At 31.6% G+C, this 22,482-nt stretch overlaps 1 protein-coding gene across 1 annotated transcript; it reads right to left on the bottom strand.

The window, feature by feature from the left end:
• Positions 1 to 5,384: 5,384 nt before the first annotated feature.
• Positions 5,385 to 22,201, bottom strand: LOC120080094 (protein DETOXIFICATION 16-like). Its single transcript, XM_039034650.1, has 8 exons — positions 21,877 to 22,201; positions 17,227 to 17,771; positions 16,698 to 16,784; positions 16,519 to 16,575; positions 7,712 to 7,950; positions 6,244 to 6,362; positions 6,060 to 6,146; positions 5,385 to 5,594 (listed from the first exon to the last, which is right to left on the bottom strand). Exons 1-8 carry the CDS (start codon positions 22,006 to 22,008, stop codon positions 5,538 to 5,540), a joined length of 1,323 nt encoding a protein of 440 aa, XP_038890578.1. The 5' UTR covers positions 22,009 to 22,201; the 3' UTR covers positions 5,385 to 5,537.
• Positions 22,202 to 22,482: the final 281 nt, after the last annotated feature.

Below are 22,482 nucleotides of genomic sequence, written 5' to 3'. Positions count from 1 at the left end.
ACACTGACACTACTTTTCAAATATCGAAGCACCCATTTAACTGCATTCAATGCTCCTTCCCAAGATTTGACATAAACCTACTTATCATACTCATAGCATATCCCAAAGTCAGGCCTAGTACAAATCATCAAATACATATACTTCCAATACATTACAATAGGGGATATTAGCCATCTCTAACCTTTCTTGTTCAATAACAGGACACTGAGACGAAGAAAGCCTAAAATGAGAATGCTATGGGTGTCGAAACTGCCTTACAAACCAGACATATTGTACTTTCAAGCAGTTTATGTAAATAATTGTCCTGCGAAATGGTTAACAAACCTTTCTCCCTATCTCTTTTAACATCCATGCTAGGATCCTTTTCAGTTCACCCAAATCTTTTTATCTTAAATTCACTACTCAATCGTTTCTTGAGATCACAAATTTCAAAATAATCCTTAGACATCAGAATCATATCATCTACATACATAAGTACATAAGTATATGTACCTTTCTGAGATAGTTTCCAGACACGCAGACATCATATGAGCTCCTGTGAAACCCCTACTTCAGAATAAAGGTGTCAAAACCTGATATACCATTGTCTCGGCGATTGCTTCAGTCCATAGATGGACTGTGAAGACGACAAACCATGTCTTCCTTTCCTTTCACCTCATAGCCCTTAGGTTGAGCCATGTAGATCACTTCCTCCAATTCTCCATGAAGGAAAGTTGTGGTGACGTCCATCTGTTCAACAAACATATCAAAGTGAATAACAATAGATAAAATTAATCGAATTGACGAATGCCTCACCACCGAAAAGAAAATCTCATGAAAGTCAACTCCCTCCTTTTGAGTGTAGCCCTTGGCTATCAGTCTAGCCTTATACCTAGGCTTGCTGTCACTTCCTGTACCTAACTTGATTTTATAAATCCACTTTGACTGAATGAGTTTCTGATTAGGAGGCTTTGGAACTAATGACCATGTCTGATTCTTCTACAACGAGAACAACTCTGCTTCCATAGCATCCTTCCATTGTTCCTTCGAATCAGATACAATAGCCTCCTAAAAAATAAGAGGCTTTGCTTTAATACTGTCAGCTGCACAAGTAAGAGCACAAGCAACTAAATCAACATAACCATATCTCGTAGGAGCCTGCCTCACCCGCTGAGGCCTGTTACGCGTTAGCTGATAGTTCTGTAGGTCACTGTTACTTAAGCTTTCTTCACCAAAAGCTCCCTCATCAATCAAAGTCTTCTGTAGTTGAGGTTGTCTACCATTAGAACTGAATGACTGATCACTGAAATCACCCGAACTAACTGATGGTCGTGCTTTAGAATCGATTCTAACCTCTGCCTCAACCTGATCAACTGTCTGCTGTTTCTGCTGCTCTTTGACATGAAATGGCATCTCTGTTTCATTAAAGGTTACATCTCTGCTGATAATACATTTATTTCTGCCCTCTTCCAAGCACCAAAATTTATATCCTTTAACATCCTAAGGATAGCCAATAAACATACATTTCAGCGCCCTTTTATTCAGCTTCCCTTCCTTAACATGACCATAAGCTGAACATCCAAACACTCTGAGATGATCCAAGCATGGAGCTTTTCCTGTCCATATCTCCTGAGGAATCTTTAGGCCTAAAGCAGAAGATGGACTCCTATTAATAAGATAACAGGCTGTTTGGGCAACTTCCCTCTAAAATTTCAAGGGTAATGAAGCATTTGTCAAGAGACATCTTGTATGCTCCATAATTTTTCTGTTGAATCTTTCAGCTAAACCATTCTGTTGTGGAGTGTACGTAACAGTGAAATGCCTCGTAATTTCCTCAGATTTGCAAAATTTATCAAATTTATGATTCACAAATTCCAAACCATTGTCTGTCCTTAAATACTTTACCTTCCTGCCTGTCTGGTTCTCAACCTGCTTTTCCATTCAAGAAATTTCCCAAAAGATTCATCCTTCTGTTTCAGTGGATACATCCACACCTTTCTTGAAAAGTCATCGATGATTGACATAAAGTATCTCGAACCTCCCATAAAAGGTACCTTTGTAGAACCCCACAAATCTGAATGAATATAATCCAAAATTCCTTTGGTAGAATGCTTCCCTTTCCAAAACTTCACTCTAGTAGACTTTCCCATTGTTCACAAAATGGGAGTTCAATGTCTTTAACTCCTCCAAGCAAACCTTGTTCTGAAAGAGTTTGAAGACCTCTTTCACTGACATGAGCTAGTCTGTTATGCCATAACATAGATTTATCTATTTCTTTCCTAGATGCAACAACAACACTACCCGAAACTACAGTACCCTCCAACACATAAAGACCATTCCTCAAGATCCCCTTTAGTTTAACCAAAGAACCCTTGATAACCTTCATAACTCCATTCTCAGATTTATAGGAATAATCTGCTCTATCTAATTTGCCCAGAGAAATTATACCTTACATTCGTAAGAATTCTGATCATATCATCATGTGTTGCAATTCGAACTGATCCAATTCCTTTTACATCACAAGCACCATTATCACCGAGCAAAACTGATCCCCCATCATTTTCCTGAAAGTCAATCAAGAAATCCCGATTAGGAGTCATGTGAAATGTGCACCCTGAATTCATGATCCAAGCATTCTGAATGTCCCTGCTGGACACCATCAAAACGTCTGTTGAATCATACCCATCCAAGCATTCTGAATGTCCCTGCTGGACACCATCAAAACCTCTGTTGAATCATACCCATCAGTAACATTTGCTGCACTAGAATCCCCTGTATGCTTGCTATTTGATGCTTCCTTACTCTTATTCAAAGTGCAATTTTTTATAAAGTGTCATTCTTTATGACATAGGAAACACTTTTTGGTTTTCCCCTTTGATTTCGACCTGGATCTCGACTCTTTTCCTTTTCCCTTTTTTTTACTCACTTATGCCTCTGGCCATGAATAACTCTCCATCAGTGCGTTCCTTTTTAATCTCGAGATTTCTCATTCTCAAGGCATCCAACACTATATCTATGGACAATGAATCCCGTCCATATTTAATAGTTGTCTTAACTTCTTGATACGATTCTGGCAAAGAATTCAGAAGAATAACTGCTTGATTTTCATCCGACATCTTATCACCGATGTTATTGAGATCAACTATAATCTTCTGAAATTCATCTAGGATCTCTTCTAAGCCTTTACTTGAGTCCATCTTATATCCAAAGAATTTCTCCTTTAGATATAATTTATTTGGCAAGGACTTAGTCAAATAGAGACTTTCCAATTTCTTCGTACAGAATTATCATCAAATAGGCCATCTCATTCATATCTTTTTTCAGCTTCTATAATTGTTGGTGGAAGATTTTCTTCGTCTAAGATTTTGGCTACCACCAGAATAGCCCTAATCTTTTCTAATTTAGATGGCCAAACAGAATGCAAACAATCAGCTGAAATAAAGTAAAGAACACCAAGATATATAGAACCAGTTTGGTCTACATCCACCTCGAGAACCAGCTTGAATTATTTTTATTAATGAGCAATAAAGGAATTTACAAATTACAGATAATCAACGGTGATCGGTAATTTCAATATCCACTGATACCAAGAGAAACCTGCACACTGATACCAAGAGAAACCCGCACAAAACTGAGAACAACCCTGCAAAACAGCCCAAAACAGTGTGCTACCCGCCTCTGACCAGCGAACCACCAGATCTAACAGATTTAATGCATGCTGAACCAGAAACTACAAAACACTCGGGCGGAACCGAAACCCACGCGCACCAGACGATAGCCAAACCCACGATGGCGCTGACTAAAACCCACGCCCACTGATCGCACGTGTTCACCGGACGACAACCAAACCCACGCTAGCGTTGACCTGCAACCACCCGCGCAACTCCTTTGCTTCACAGACGGACGACTGCTGCTTGAAAGGTTCAACCCCCATACGACTTTCGGCTCTCCCTTTTAGACGGCTACGGATCGGTCTTCAATCAGCCGCCTCTCTATTTTTCTCTTCAGCGGCTGCCTTCTCTGTCAAAAGAAAGGTTACACCAAAAAGGCCCTAATTTTGGAGAAGAAAGGGATATTACAAAAATGTTCATTAATTACAAGAATGCTATTGGACTTTTAATTTTTTCAAAAAAATCCAATAAAACCCACTTGTAATTTTCTACCATTATTCATAATAAAAGTTCAAATTCTAAAATATACAAATATCGAAAAACTAGTTTTAGTTTATATACAAATATTTATACGTTTTTAATGATGAAAATTTAAAAATTTATATATTTACAATTGGTCAATATTTTATCATTTACTCTAATTATTTTCTAAATTATTATTAGCATATGCTTAAACTACTTTTCTTTTCTTTTTTTTTTTTTTAAAAAAAAAAACTTATAATAAAACTTTCAAATGGTTGAGAAAGTAAATGGAATTTGACAAATTTAAAGTTGAAGGAAATGGGAAATAAATTATAAACCTTTTCCCATTCTACAAATTTGTAAATCTTATAATATTGTTGTTGGAGTGGTTTTCCAAGAAATTTAATTTGTTAGAAATAAAATTTTGTATTTGTATAAACTTCAATATTGTGAGTACAATTTTTAATATTTGACTATTTGATGATTTTTCTCGAAAAACAAACTTGTCTTGAGAGCTTTGCAGCTTGTTCTTGAATGTTGATTTGTTTTGAGGGTTTTGTAACTTGTTCTCGAACATGGATTTGTCTTGAGGGATTTGTAGCTTATTCTCGATGTTAAGTGTATAAGCTTGATTCAAGGAAGCATAACACGTGGATATTTTTGAAGTTGAAGTCTTGGAAGAATGCTTACGGACGTTCTTGATGTTGAAGTATTGGAAGAATTGTATCTTCAAGAGACTTGTATTTTTAAAAAGTGTTCAACTTCAGGAGTTATTTGTATCTTCAAAGAGTGTTCATTTTTAGTAGATATGGACTTCTGATTGTTGGGAGAATTGTCTCTAGACTCTTAAAGTCTAAATTTTTTGAACCTCTATAATGAAAAAGAACTCTTATATTTATAGAGTTTTCATGTGAACTTTGTGGGCTTAAGCTTGGTTGATCAATGGATGATCTTTAAGCCCAACTAATTAGGACTTGGATATATTTGATTCAAATTAAGCCTATTTTTGGGCTCAATTGGACTTTAACCCAAATATTAATATCAATTTGGACCAAGTTATTTTATTCAATTTAACTATCACAAACATGTGGCATCATCCGGATTTACTAACTTATGTCTTCAACTTCACAACTTTTAATAAGTCCAAAATTTGATCATTTGTAATACCATCATTATTAATTTGAGTGGCGATTTGTGATTGGTCCAAAATTTCTCATTCAACTATCATTTTTCTTTTTTTTTTTTTTTGCGGTAAAATATGTTAAAATTATATATATAGGGCTATAAATTCATTTTAATTTTAGAATGTTGAATACAAATATGACGACATAAGAGTCGATTCAAGTATAACAATATAGTAGATTATGGCATCTAACCATTGGGATTATCCTAAATTTGGAGACTATCTATTAATATTTGATTGTATCATTCCAATAGATTTTCTGGCATAGAGCTGGTAACTCTATCAGCCGCTTTCTTGACCTGAAAACCAAAGAAAATGAGATAACATATTTTATAAATATTGTAGAATAATTTTATAAATTCTTTTAATGATGATATAAAAGAGAACTTGGCATACTCAAATTTTACATGGCCACAAAATCCAAATCCATATAAATAACAATCTCACTGCTCACTAAGCACGACCAAACTTTGCTATACAAATTTTTAAATAGAATTGACTAAACATGAGCTTTTTTAGTTCAACAATATCGTGAAGTGAAGAACGATTGAAATGATAGTTTATTTTATCTATTAAGTAATGTAAAGTTCAACAATATCGTGAAGTGAAGAACGATTGAAATGATAGTTTATTTTATCTATTAAGTAATGTTCGAATTAAGAGAGAATAAAACTAATTTCACTATTTAATTATAGATGTATTGAAATTATAAAATTAAATTAGTTGAAAAGGTATTGATCAAGAAGATATATGAAGAAACTTACTTCTTTATCCCAATTGGTGCATAGAATCAAGATCCCAAGAAATAAAGCTTGTGTAAAGACACCCATTATGATTCCCATCCATAGACCCTACACAAAAATTTCCAAATGGATTAATGTGAAGTTAAAAAAAAATGACAAAATAAAAAGAGAAAAAGAGATGAAATTGCAAAATTAAGTAAAGCACCTTTCCTCCAATGCCTTGAAAGAAGGCTAAAAAGATAGCCATAGGGATGCCCACAAGATAATAAGCTCCCAAGTTAATAAAAGCACCAATCTTCTGCCTTCCACATCCTCTTGTGATACCTATCAACTCATAAACATCAGACCAACTTATATTTGGAAGAATTCATTACCATTTTTTATAGAAATTTGATTAATGATTACATACTAAAGAATAGTCTTATATTATAAAGTTTAATTTTTGAATTTTCGTGATGTGTATATTTAGTTCAATTACTTTAGAAAGTTTCTTATAATTGATTACTTCGAAGTTGTATCTATATTTAGTTTTCATATTTTAAATATTTTTTAAAATAAAAAATTGAACTTTCAATTGCGTGTCTAAAATTTTTTGTTGTTGACTTTTTTGTTTGAACATTACACATACTAAACAGAGATTATATATTCACGATGCTATAGAGGAAGCCAATAGACTAAACACATAAGAAGGAAACTAAGAAGACCTCTAGAGAAAGCTAAGAGGTTTATGGACCTTTCAAAGAGGAGGCCATGAACCAACTCCTAAAAAAACATTAACAAAGGTGACGGCAGGGTCATCGGGAATAAGTCTTGAGCCTGACAAAGCTAACGAAGTTTCACTACAAATTGAATTCTCAACTTGGAAGAACAAGCAAATGGACAGACAAGAAATATACCAAATCAAGAATACTCATATCAAAAGTGGAGTCAACTGTTATAGGTGAAAGTATTGATCAAGCTCAATGGATGAGGGACGTAGTTCAACCCTTGAGCTAACTAAAGTTTAAGAGACATGACTCGAGAGAGAGCTCAAGAATGAAATGGCCAACCCTCCAAAGGAGAGGTTGGATTTAACCTAAACGTGGACCCCTTGGGGTTGATCGGCCATGAGGCCAACCCCTAAGGGTCATCCTTCCTTTAAGGATAGTCCAAAGGGGTTTGGCTCAGCCAGTAAAGATCAATTCCTTTGGAGTTCAATGTTAGACGCTTTACACGTATGCTACATGATCATTTCATTTGTTCTATAATGACCAAGAATCTTGACAAAAACCTCAGGGAGGATGTTTGGAAACCCTAACTTTTTTTAAGAAACAAATCCTCATTATAAACAAAAGAATGCTACATATGATCGAGAGAGGGAATTACAATCAAACATTGTATACTTTTTTCTAATGTCTTAAAATTTTCATAATCTTAATATGCTTATAACTCGAACATGAGAATATGTGCAGTCTTGACACCACACCACACACAATTTTTCTGTTTTGTAGATTGAGTTTGATTCCTTGTTCTATAAATTTACCATTGATCCATTTTTTCAATTGTTTACTCTAGTTTTTTTTAAAAAATTGAAATAGGATTGTAACATGAAATGATACATCGAATATAAAAAAGTTACAAAAAAAAAGGGATAAAGATTGAAAATATGTAGTTTAAGATCAGAAAGAACGAACCTGAGAAAATGGATTGAATTCCATCAAAGATGTGCAAAATCGCAAGAAAAATCAATATTTTAGCCAAATATCCAACCACGGTCTCATCAGTACTGTAACAGTAACCCCATAATCTTCTGCCAATAACGATGATAATGGCTGCCACTGTGCCTTCTGTGGCCACCGTCCCCATTGCAACTCGTCCTGCTAAGATGGCAACCTTTGCTCTCCCTGCTCCAAGTTCATTTGAAACTCTTGTGCTGCCGCATAATTAAGACCAAAAGTTAACTATACCAAATTTATAAAATAGGGTGAAAAAGAATCATACCTTTAGAATTTGGGATTAATTTAAACTCTTTTTATGTTTTAAAAGAAATAAAATCAAAATAATACTCTAACAATATATCTTGCAGATGTTGCTGTTAACCTTTTTCTCTCATTCTTTGCTTTCAAGTCAACTCACTTTCTTCATTTCAACAAAAGAGGCAAAAAAAGCTAATTTCCCTTTATCTCTCATTCATCTCACGTGCAACTTGAAAAGGAAAGAAACTCACAGTAGACAGAAAGCTTTAATCTATTTAGGTATTTAAAGTACGAAGAAGATTATTGCACACCAGGTTTATAGTGATTCAGCTTAGTAGCTTACATCCACTTTCGAAGACTTCGAATTACAAGAGATAAGTACCTCCCTCTCAAAAGATATCTTATCATACTTACACACTTTTTCTAACTGCTTTTACTTTAAGTTTACAACAATGAAAATTGGTTACATTGTTTTTAACAAAGTCGTCTTCTTCTTCTTGATAATAGTTTCTAAGACGATGAGTTTATTACTTTTTGCTAAAACTTTGGATTTAGTTGTAATTTTCTAATAATATTTTGTTTAAAATTTCAGCATATCGAATTCTTCTATGATACTTGCTTTCGCTTTAGTTAACGGGAATAACAATTCAACATGCATATAAAAATTACTAGAAAATGATGATTCAAAACAAGTATTGATAGAGAAATGTCCTCTATCTCCCAACTCATCTAAAGTTTTAAACTATATAGATGAGAATACGAAAGTCAAACAACAAAATAAATATGATTTACTTGTCATTGAAACATGCTTAGTGGAAAACGATAAAAAGACCTAGATAATAGATTCAGGTGCTGTTAATCATATTTGTACTTTTTCTCAGGAAACACGTTCTTGGAGACAATTAACAGAAGCGAAGCAACCTTTAAAGTAGGGGCTGGGGAGATTGTTTCAACTAAAGCAGTAGGAGATATGTGTTGGTATTGATGCCCTAAATCTCGTTGGTCCAGTAGTTTGTAAATACTTGTATGAACAAACATTATGTGATGTAATAATATGAGATATTTTCTTCACTACAGTCTTTGATATATGAGATATTTTGTTGCATTAACCACAAACCAATAAACTAAGATCCCTGGTTATCGTTGTAACTTAAGCATGTATGTAATGACATATAAGTGGATCGTGCTTTAAGTAATAACCTAAATGGTCTGTAGTAGATGGATAAAAGAGGGAAAACTTATCCTATTGACACTACGAGTGTGGCCTTCTTTGTAGATGTTACAAGTGTTGTAATGTACTACAAATGGTCTGAACTTGACTATTCATGTATTAGACATGCGAGCGGGGATGCTCTATACAAAAGAGTTTGTATAAGACCGGACCACGAAATATTTAGTCTCCTTATATAACGTCGTTCATGACAAAGACTTTCATTTCACTAAGATGACCATAGGTAACATGACCTTAATCTTGAGTGAGTTGGGAACTTCTGCCTATGAGGGTGGTCCTTTGATTTGTATGGGTGCGAGTGACCAGATCGCCAACTCAAACCTACCACTTTGGGGATTCATCTAATTGTGGAGTTGGGAACTCAACTACACAAGACAAAATTCACTCCTTCCCTGATTTAGAGGTAAGTAAATAAATTGCTCCCTTAAAGGCTGATTCTGGGATTTAAACACTGTGGTGCCACACCTTATCTTTGCTCGAGAAGGATTTACTCATAGTAGGACTATGATGTATTGTTCATTAAAGGAATCAAAGGTACTTAAGGAGTTAGATGGAATTACAGGGGCAAAACGATAAATTGGCTCGCTGTACTTACGAGCGATTTGTGAAGGGTCACGATACTGTTGATTGGTTATATCCAATGGACACAGAAATATATCTGTAGTGCGAAAAGTGCAGTCGTCGGTCTTTAGTGGAATGTTCGACAGTTAACAGATGGTGGATATCGTCATTAAAAAGTTTAGTCAGTTATTCACGTACCATTGGAGCTTCAAGCTACAGGTCCATAAGGTCTCCTTTGTAGCTCAATGGATTCATGTTGAGAATCCATTTTTGAGTTAGTTTGAATTGCTCAAATTAACAAAAGGAAATTTGATTATATATGATATAATTAAATTGCATCAATTATATGAGATATAAATGACTTAATATATTAGATACATTAATTGGAGGAATTATTACTAAATTCTATAAGGGAGAAAAAGAACTATGGTTTATATATTGCATGAGATGTGATATTAAAACTATGTTATGAATATATTGATTATATTTGTAATTAAATCAATTATAGGATAATTGGTTACAGTTTTTTCTCCCATCACCAATTTAGTGGGAAGTTGTGATCAGTTATGGTAATTGATGGTTAAAATGAAAATCGTTTTCATTTTTACAAAAGGCGATTATTTCGATTTTGTGAATCGTACAATCAAAAGCATAAGTTACACGGTAGCTTGAGAGCATGCTCGATCGTGTAAGAGTTTTCTATACAATAGTCACTTATCTTCTAAACGATTGAATACACTGTTTATACAATAGACTAAAACTATCTCCCATTTACTTGATCGTCTACATGATTTGGAAAATTTCTCCTACCCTCTTCCAAATCCTACAAAACCTACAACTCTTGGATTCACACACTGAGAAAACCAAGGTAACCTGCTGGTGGTGTCTGTTTCCTATTCGAGAGTCGAGTGTAGATTTGTTCTTGTTCGAGGTGATTGCTGAGGAGATTATTGTTCGAGTGTAGATTCGTTCGTGTTAAACGATCGTGCAGTAAGTTCTCTTGAACCTTAGTATTTTCCATTTGAAGCATGTAGTAATTTAGAGTTTTGCATAACTATTGTATTTTGATTGTAAATGTGTATGTTCTGTCACAATAGGGTTTGGAATGATCTCGCTTCTGCTCACGAATCTTTTAATTAAGAGTTCCTTCAATAAGAAGTTATTTATAGGAGATAAATACATTTTACTTGAAAATGTCTATTACATTCCTTGTATGAAAAGGAATTTAATATATGTTTCATGTTTACTGGAACAAAACTACAAAACTAGAAAAAAACTTGTACATGTTAAAACCAACTGAGGTAAAAGCTATTTTGAACATAGAGATGTTTAAAACAGCTGAGACTCAAAATCAGAAACGGAAAATTTCTCCAAATGCCTATCTTTGGCACTCGAGACTTGGTCACATAAATCTCAATAGGATTGAGAGATTGATGAAGAATGGTCATCTAAATCAGTTAGAAGATAGTTCATTACCTCCATGTGAATATTGTCTTGAGGGTGAAATGACTAAAAGATTTATTTCTGGAAAAGGACTTAGAGCCAAAGAACCTTTGGAGTTGGTAAATTTCAGACTTTAGTGGTTCGATGAATGTTAAAACTAGAATAGGGTATGAATATTTCAACAGCTTCGTTGATGATTATTCAAGGTATGGCCATATTTACCTAATGCATCATAAGTCCAGAACACTTGAAAAGTTCAAGGAATATAAGGCTGAGGTTGAGAACCAATTAGGTAAAAGGCTTAAAACACTTCGATCAAATTGAGGTGGTGAGTATATGGACTTAGAATTCCAAGACTATTTGAATTCAGTCGTAACTCACAGCTCCTGGCACATCTCAACAAAATGGTATAGTATAAAGGAGAAATAGGACCTTGTTAGACATGGTTCGTTCTGTGATGAGTTATGCCCAATTGCCAAGTTCTTTTTGGAGACACGTAATTGAGACTACGATGTATATTTTGAACATGGTTCCTTTGAAAAGTGCTTCAAAAACACCTTACGAGTTATGAAGAGGAGGTCAAAGTAGTTTAAGTCACTTCAGGATCTTGGAATGCCAAGCTCATGTGTTGGTGTGAAATCCTAAGAAGTTAAAACGTCGTTCAAATGTATGTCTATTTGTAGGTTACCCTAAAAAGACAAAAGGTGGTTTTTTTTTTTATGATTCTAAAGAAGATAAGGTATTTGTATTAACAAATGTAACTTTCCTAGAGGAAGATCACATTAAAAATCATCAACCTCGTAGTAGGCTAGTAATAGATGAAATGACCAGAGAAACGACAAATGCATCAACTAGAGTTGTTGATCAAGCAGGTCCATCAACAAGAGTTGTTGATGGAACTAATACTTCACATCCTCTCAAGAGTTGAGAGTACCTCGACGTAGTGAAAGGATTGTGCAACAGCCTGACCGATACTTAGGTTTACTGAAACTCAAGTCATCATACTAGATGATGACTTAGAGGATCCATTGACTTTCAAATAAGAATGGAAGATGTAGATAAGAACCAGTGGATTAAAGCCATGGACCTTGAAATGGAGTCAATGTACTTCAATTCAGTTTGGGATCTTATAGATCAACCAGAATGGGTAACACCCATCGATTGTAAGTATATCTACAAGCAAAAATGAGACCAAGTTGGTAAGGTACAGACCTACAAAGTTAGGCTTATGGCAAAAGGGTTTACCCAAAGAGAAGAAGTAGACTATGAAGAAACCTTCTCTCCAATTGCCATGATAAAGTCTATTAGAATACTTTTGTCCATAACTGCATTTTATGATTATGAAATATGGCAAATGGATGTCAAGACAGCCTTCCTAAATGGCTATCTTGAAGAGAGTATCTATGTGTCTCAACTAGAAGGGTTTATAGAACATGGCCAAGAGCAAAAAGTTTGCAAGCTTAATAGATCCATTTATGGAATAAAACAAGCATCTCAATCCTGGAATATGAGATTTGATACTGTGATCAAATCTCATGGATTTGAACAAAATGTTGAGTACCTTGTATTTACAAGAAAATTATGAAAAAAAATATCGCTTTTCTGGTTTTGTATGTTGATGATATTCTACTCGTAAGATATGAAATAGAATTTCTGGCTGTTAAAAGATGGCTTGCTATGCAATTCCAAACGAAAGATTTGGGAGAAACACAATATGTTCTTAGGATCCAAATAGTTCAAAATTGCAAGAACGGAACTTTAGCATTATCTCAGGCATCTTATATAAACAAGATGTTGAGATATAAAATGTAAAATTCCAAGAAAGGGACATTGTCTTTCAAACATGGAATTCATCTATCTAAGAAACAAAGTCCTAAGACACCTCAAGAAGTTGAAGTTATGAAACGAATTCCATATGCATCAACAGTAGGGAGCTTAATGTGTGCCATATTATGTACTCGTCTCGACATATGCTATGCAGTTAGAATTGTCAGCAGATTTCAGTCCAGTCTAGGATATGATCATTGGACTGCTGTTAAGAACATCCTCAAGTATCTTCAAAGAACGAGGGAGTATATGCTCATGTATGGAGCTAAGGATCTGATCCTTACTGAATACATTGAATCTGACTTCCAGAAGAATATTGATTCAAGGAAATTAACTTCGGGGTCAGTTTTCACTCTAAATGGAGGAGCAATCGTGTGGAGAAGTATCAAGTAAAGTTGTATTGTTGACTCCACAATGGAAGTTGAGTATGTAGCTGCAAGTGAAGCCGCGAAAGAAGCAGTATGGCTCAGAAAGATCCTGAATGATTTGGAAGTAGTTCCAAATATGCACCAGTCAGTCACCCTATATTGTGATAACAGTGGAGCAGTTGCAAACTCAAAGGAACCTAGAAGCCATAAGCATGGAAAACACATCGAGCGCAAGTACCATCTCATCAGAGAAATTATACATAGAGGAGACGTGATTGTCACAGGATAGTCCCACAAGACAACTTGGTTGATCCTTTTACAAAGGCCTTCTTGGCTAAAGTGTTCGAGGATCACTTAGTGGGACTAGGACTACAAGACAGTTAATACTAGGGCAAGTAGGAGAAATAATGGATATTTGATGCCATAGTTTATTGTATTTATTCTATTGTATGTTTCATCTCATTGAACTCAACATTGTATATATTTATATGTATCCTCTGGAGTTTTAGTCCAAGTGGGAGTTTGTTGGGTTGTATGTCTTAAAACTCGTAGTTTGTAAAGTTGAACATTTAATATTATTAATAAAGATGTAATTCAACATTTATTCAATAAAATTGTTATTGAATTTGTAAATTGCACTTATAAAGACTAAATCCAATAAACTAAGATCCATGGTTATTATATAAATACTTGAACTTTATGTGGAGACATAAAGATGGATCAAGTTCGAGTAAATAGCCAAAACAGTCTATAGTATACAAATAAGATTGGGTATCTTATTCTGGTAACATTATTGAATGTGGCCCAGTCTATAGTTTACAATTTATTGTAAGGTGCTACAAATGATGTGTTCCTGATTCATCATATATTGACATGAGGAGTGGGGGCGTCCTATACAATGAGTTTGCATAAGATCGAACCAAGAAATAAGCCATTCTTACTTTATAACGTTGTTTACTATTTAAGATTGACTATTTCGCTTAGATGACATAGGTAACTCGATCTTAATCATGAGCTAACTATGAACTCTTGTTTATTCGTGATTATCCTTAGATATGCATAGATAGGGATTGACTCAATAGCACCGACTCAATAAGCCTCCCATTTCAAAGGTAAGACCGGGTAGATAGCTGGGGATATAGGGTGCAAGATGGAATTCATGCTTACCCATTTTAGGGATAGGAGAAAGGTTGTTCTCTTGAGTACCGAATCCAGATCTTGAACAAGGAGCTCCACCCTCTCATTGGTCCGAGAGGGATCTGGTTTAGTGATTGGATTATAAACCAATTGTTTAATAGAGGATCAGTGGACCTTAAGGAGCAAGATGTAATTTCGGGGGTAAAACAACATTTGACCCAACCGTTATTACAAACAATCTGTGAAGGGTCGGTTTACTGATTATGGTTAAATCAAGTGGACAAAAATATATCTACAATAAATAGGGTGCAACTATCGAGCTATAGTGGTGAAACTCGGTAGTTATCGAATATTTGATTAATTCGGTCTAATTCAGTCAATTAATCTCAAATCGTTGGAGCTCATGATCTATAGGTCCATATGGTCCTTCTACTATTTTGTAAAACATGAATACCATGGATTAATAAATTGAGTGAATTTGAAATGATTTCAATTTGAAGTGTTCAATTTGATTTTCAAGTTGAAATGTTCAAAATTGATTTTAGGGATTTTCAATTTGAAGTGTTCAAATTATAATTAGGGTTTGTAGAATTATATTCGATATAATTAATGTTTAATTTATTGAAATTAAATGAAATTGGAGAGTTTATAATATTTAAATATTGATTTAAATATTAATTACATGAATAAATATTGATTTAAATATTAATTACATGAATAGGATTCATGTTTGAAATTAGATGTTTGGTTAATTTAATATTTGATATTAAATTATTATTTAATTAAATTTGTTTAGTTAATTAAAATCAAAATTAATTTTCATTTTATTTTTCAATTTTAGAAGTTGAATTTTAGTTTAATTAATTTTGAATTAATTAAGATATAAAATGAAAATTAATTGTTGAAAGTGGATTTATCCAAGTTTTTGGAGAAGGTGGTATCATCTTCTCAAATCTTACGCCTAGCCCACTTGAGGTGGCTTTAGCTGAATTCTTGAAGTGCATGCATGGATAAGATTAATAAAAACTCCAATTTGATGGGATTTTTAAATAGACTGAACTGCTAAAAAAAGGTTTTCTGCAGAATTCTTCTTTTCACCTAAAACCCTTACCAAATCCCTTGACAATTCACTTCGATTATGAGTTCTACCACTCAAATTTAAGGTTGAGAATAGTAGAAATTATAATACTTTAATAACTTCAACAATTAGATTTTTTTAATTTATATATCAATGCCTTTATACTTCAATACATTTTTTTAATATTTAAGACCTTATTATTTTTACGATCATAAGTGTTATAATATTTAAGTTGAAGGGTTAGTCTTGTAATATTTAAATTTCCATTAGTAGAAATTATGAGAATAAATATTTAAATTATTATTGCATACAAAATATTATTGTTTTTATTAGGAAATTTTATAATATTTTAAAATAAAAATGTATTGAAAATGATCCTTTAATATATAAAATTTTATCAAAGTTTAGAATAAAATTAAAAGTTTAAAAAATTAATAAATTAAAAAACCAAACGGAAATTATCCTAAACCTAGTTCTTTTACGTCACCACTCAAAATTCCATTATTTTATTTTCATTCAATTAAATATATGGAATTGAGAAACTGAACCTCTAATCTCGAAATTAAAAGTACAAACGATATGTCATTTCAGCTATTCTCATTTTTGGCATTTCCTATTTTTTTTTATTTAGTCATGAACTATAATAAAGTTAACTAAAATGCACCAATTCATTTTTTTTTTGATATAAATGAAAAATATGTCATGTATTCAAAATATAGTAAAAATGTTATCTGGCAATGAAAATTTAGGAGGTTTCAACCAAACTAAAACTACATTTAAACTATAAAAACTAAATTTGATAAGGCTGAAAAATATGTAAAATTAAAGTAATTAAAATAAATACCTTTTTTACTAAAAAAAATACTTTAGTGTGACTAACCTCACTGCACCACTGATTCCAAGGGGTATCATGTAAATCATGTAGATTGTATTGAGGCTGAAAAAGAGATTGATTAATGCTAATTAGGATTAGAGCCTTCATTATTTATTAATGCTCATCCTTAATTAAATTTAATTAACACCATATATATAATATTAAAACTAAATCAGCTAATTCACCTGATTGATAAAACTGAAGTTTCAAGCTTTGGATTGGGAAGAAGCCCTGATAATAAAACCACCATCTCAAACGACCATATCTCCAAACTGTTTCCAAAAATTCAAAAAAAAAAAAAAAAAATCAATCAAAAACAAAAAAATGAAGAAAGTGACCACTATGAACTTTATTTTCCTCACCTTTTTGCCTTCTTTGGGCCGAAAGAGTAGATTTCATTTTTTGTTTTTAGATTTTTAAAATTAAGCTTATAAATATATCTCTTTCATTTTTAAATCTCTTGCTTCAATATTTATTTTTTATTCATGTTTTTAAAAATCAACTCAAAATTTAAAAAATAGTTTTTAAAGATTTGTTTTTGTTTTTTGAATTTGGTTAAAAAAGATAACTCTTCTACTTATAAGTTATTTATGATAAGAAAATGAAAGGAAATGAAGTTAATTTAAAAAAACAAAAAAACGAAATGGTTAGTTGAGGAAATTGTTTTGTTAAACTAAATTTAAGAAATAAGAAACAAAAAAGACTTTATGGAACCTGAGCATGACGGCAGACGGAATGGCGAGTTTGACGAAGTTCAAAATCCCACAAAACGCCTCGCCGGAAAATCCAGTCCACGTCTTCCGGCACGACGGCGCAACTCTAACATAAACAGCCAACGCCACCGCATTTATCCAGTAAGACATAGCGTTGGCCAAGGCCGCTCCTCGGTTCCCCAACCCCGACCGGAAAACCAGAGCCCAACACACAAAGCAGTGGAGCACCGCCGTGGCGGCGGCGATGACGGCCATTGGAAGAACATTGTTCTGTGTCTGCAGGAAACGAACGTGGCACTGTTGAATGGCGTAGGCGAAAATGCTGGGAATCATATAACGGGCGTAGTGGCCAGCCTCTGCCGCGATCTCGGAATCTTGGCCGAGCAGGCGGAGAATGTCGCCGGCGTTAAACCAGACGGCGGCAAGAGGGAAGCTGACGAGAAGAACAACAACCATGGCTCTTTGCAAGTGAATTCCTAACATATGATATTGTTTTGCTCCATAGGATTGCCCACAGAAAGTCTCTAATGCACTGCCCATTCCGTTCTATATACAAAAATTATTTTTGTTAAAATATCAAATTTTAGTTCTTTCAAAATCTCGAATTTTAATAATTGGACATTTAATCAATCTTAAGTTTAGTCATATGGCTAGTTTATAATAATTTTTATTATTTATATTAGCATTTTCATGGTAATTTTTGCAAACATAAACCACATATTAAACTTTTTAACATGAAATTTAACTTTATTATGTAACCAACTTCAATAAAACTAAAATTTGGTTATAAGATTTATAATATAAATCTCAAAGTTAGAAATTCGATCATCAAAAATCAAATTTAAGAGCTATTGAAAATATAAATTTTAAATTTGACATTTGAAAGTACATATATTAAAATCAATCTAGATTGCACCTAATTCATGCTCATATTCTTTTAAATACACAATAATAATCATAATAATAATAATAATAATAATATTTTTTTTTTAAAAAAAATGGTCACATAACAATTTTTATTCGACAAACATATGTGTTTTTTATTCATCAAAATTGAACAAATAACCAAAATATAGAGACAATATGTTTTTTTAATCTAAAAAAATATATAGCCAAGCTACCATGATGTCACTACTTTTTTCTTTTTTTGGACATGTGTGTGAAGGGAATGATATCATTATCTTTGCATTATAGATTCAAAATTCTACATTTCCAAATTTTACCCTTTCCTTCTTATCGCCAATACTTAGGGTAGTCTAAGCTATACTTAAGTTCAATGTTTCTCTTCCTTTATACGTTAACAAAATAATTAAAAAAAAATAAATAAATTGTCAAAGTGATAATTTTAATTGGGTGTAATAGGAACTGCACAGGTGTATATCGTAAATTTCTTTTCATTTTTTTATCATCAAGTTGGAATGAAAAATAGGAATTAAATTCTTTTTAGGAAAATATTAATTTATACTTCTAAATTTTGATTATTGTATACATTAATAAACTAATAATTATATCAATTTAAATTCTAAACTTCCATAAATATATGAATTTAATTATATTGGTACCATTTTTTTAAAAAAGATATATTGTGTGAGACTTATAATATTTTCAATTAAATTTCTAAATTGCATAAGTGAATGAATCTTGTTAAGACTATCTATATAAATTGTCAATTCATCGTGAATTCTTATATGTGTGTAAACTTTTCAAATGTTTAGAGATATAAATTGATACTTTTATTATTATTTGTTAATTTAACCCATGGAGTAAATAGTTGGGCTTCTTTAACCATTTACTTAATAATATTTCTAACATAATAGATTCTAAAATTATATTATACTTTCAAATAATAAAAATATAAAATTTCTCACAGAAAACACATTCATAAATTAATTGATAAAACACATTCATAAATTAATTGATAATAGTTGAAAATCAACTTAATATATTTTCTAACTACAACTATTTTTATGTCATAATATTTCACCAAATACATTTTGTACAAGTTCTTAAATTATGCCTTTTAAATCTGCATATTATTTCACCATTATTATTATTATTATTATTATTATTGTTATTATTATTATTATTATTATTATTATTACACTAAACTTGCTGGAAACACGTGTTAGCCACTTTGATTTTGCATAGATTTTATTTCTTTAATCCAAATAGACAAAAATATATATAATTGAAATTTTAAATTAAAAATTGCAATCGATTATGTAACATTCCCCAGTCTGTCTCTGCCTTGTTCAGATCTTCGTCACGGACTCAATAATTGAGTTATTATTTATCATTTAAAAGAATAAAAATGAAATCTCATTTTCTTATTCCATTTTTTACGTATCATTTTTTAAATTCCCATTAATGGAACTTAAATCTAAGGTTATTACGCTATGAACTTTAAAAATGGTCTAATAAGACTATTTTCTTGTATTTACCTATCTATTAGACATAACATTAAAAACTCAGATTTTATTAAACATAACTTAAAATTTATATATAATAAGTCGAGTAATTGTAAAAAAAAAAAATTGAAAAACTATGTATTTAGTATCCGAATTTTTGAAGAGTAGGCGTGTTTGATCTCTGAATTTTCAAAATATATTTTTAAATTATGAGTTTTTTTTTATAATAGATGCATTTAGTCATATCGTAAAAAAGTAATTATCTTTTTGAAAACTTATGGACTAAAAAGATATGTTTTTACAATTCAGAGACCAAATATACATATTTCTCAAAACTTAGGAACAAAAAAATGTTACTATGTCACTAATTTTTACAATTCAGAGGCCAAATATACATACTTCGATTATATATCAATTATCAATTAGATACAAAGTTTAAAAGTGAAAAAAAGGATATATTAGATTTTTTTTTTTGGAAAAATAACTTCATTAGGAAATAATTAATAAAAAGAAAAGTATTCATACAGGATAGAGAACATCTTACTAAGATTAATGAAAAATGGAAAGTTTGAAGGATCTATTAAATATTTTTGAAAGTCTAAAAATTAAATGACGGTAACCACAAAAGTTGTACCTTAATCTAATTAAAAACAAGCACTAAAAGTTTGATATTTTCAAACCGAAACTAATTTAATTTATAAAAAAAGACTTTATATTTAATAATGGTTTTGTTATGACATAGTAGCATTTTTTTTAAGCATAACACATTTTTTATCAATGAAGTTTAGGACTTTCTTTCTATTTAGTTCTTATAATTTTAAAATGAATACAATAATAATTAACGAGTTAAAATAAACTAAGATTATTTATAACAACTTTTAAGCTTCACATACTAAAGTATTCATTTTAAAATTCCGTAGACAACATAAAAAATAGTAAAATATCCTAAATATATTAATTTGACTTTATTTTTTTCCTTTAACAAAAAGTGCCTTTTTCTCGAAAACTAAAAATATCATGCAATAAACTAGAAAGGCACACTTCTCGAGAGAAGAAAAATATCTAAATAATAATAATAACTCAAAATGAAGGAAAAATAAATAAATAAATAACTGTAGAGGAAAGAATAAAATAAGGTGATGGTTAAAATAGCAATTTTTTTTTACAATAAGTTAGATTAGCAATATTTTTTTTGACAAAAAGTTAGAATATCAATTTTTTTTCTCGACAATAAGTTAGAATAGTCTTTTGGAACTACGTATTTTGAACTAATTAAATAATTGTCCTTATACAGACTGGTAGGTCGAGATCAATTAAAATATATATATATTATCATGATTAGTTTTCATCTCTTTTTTTTTTAACTCTTATTTAGTCATTTTAACGTTGAAAGTATAACTCAACCACAATTGACATGCAATTAATTTTTTGGAATCTTAGACTCAAATTTTTATAATTCATTATTTTGTATCTATTGAACTAAAAAAAATCATTTTATTTTGTGAGCTTTTAAGTTGGTTGTATTTCGACCTCTATTTTTATTTTTAAATCTAGTCTTTAAAGTCAAGTTTAGTAATAATCTTATTTCTTATTTTTGTTTTTCAAAATTCGTGTTTGTTCTTTTCTCCATTTCTTTATATATTATAGTTTTTACATAGTCAAATTTTAATAACAGATTTTTTTTTTTGTATGGTTTTCCAAAACATTTTAATAAAAATTTGTTTCTAAAAAAATTTATTAAATAAAAGTAGTCCTTATACGTTAAATTTTAAAAACAAAAATTTAAGATATTATCTCAAATAAGACTTAAACTTATAGATATATTTTTTAGTACAATAATTAAAAGAATGAGAGATCAATCTCCAAGCTCAAGAGATAGAATTTATATATTAATTACCATTAAATCAAATTCACTTTAACAAATTTTCACGTATGTATTATATATATTGATTCTCGTGAAATTTCAAAATGTTTAATTTATTATCTATTTTTTTTAAAGTAATTATAATATTATTTTTGTTCATGAATTATTAAATATTTTTTTACTACAATTTTTCATTTGAACAACTATTTGATTCGAGGTCAAATCTCGATATTTTCAGTTGAGTTTTTTACTCCATCACGTTTGGAATTTAATTTATATACTCAAATTTTATGAAGATTATATTACAAGTAAAAGTAAAATGGTTAGTTTTTTCGATATTGATTAAATAGGTGAAGAAGGGAAAAAGAAAGGTACATACGAGGAGACTGAAACCAGTGACGGAAGCGAAGGAAGTAGCCATGGAAGCGCCGGCGAGAGGGAGCTGGCCGAGATGCCCGACGAACATGACCGATATCATTTGCAAACAGTTTATCAACAGATTCACCGTCATCAGCGGCCCGGCTAATCGGAGTTGCTTTTTCACCTCCGCCCAAATCTCATCCCTCGTGAAAGATCCGCCATCTCCCGGTGGTGGCGCCAGCGGAATCAGTGGAGATTTCAGACTTTTTGCTTCTTCGTCTGCTCTTCTTCCATGGCGATCTCTCTCTCTCTCTTTCGTGTAAAGTTATAATTTACAGTCAATGAAGGGCCAAACTTCATTTTATAATGTATTTTACTTCTTGGATGCATTCATGGGTTAAAAGGAAATATTGGTTATTTACATTTTATTTCCTAAACTTTTAATATTTGTATTATAGATATGTATTGTTGTTATTATAGTCCACGATTATTATAATCTATGGATTATAATAAATAATTTACAGGTTATAATAGTTTATGTTCGGAGTGTATACTATTATAGTCTTAGTTATAATAGAATTTGTGTTTGGATCGAGTGCAGACTATTTTAATCCCGTAGGAAATA

The sequence above is a fragment of the Benincasa hispida genome, chromosome 6 (assembly GCF_009727055.1).
Source record: "Benincasa hispida cultivar B227 chromosome 6, ASM972705v1, whole genome shotgun sequence".
In the NCBI taxonomy this organism is placed as follows: domain Eukaryota; kingdom Viridiplantae; phylum Streptophyta; class Magnoliopsida; order Cucurbitales; family Cucurbitaceae; genus Benincasa; species Benincasa hispida.
The sequence above is the reverse complement of the archived record's forward strand: the minus strand, read 5'-3'. Positions and strand labels throughout refer to the sequence as shown.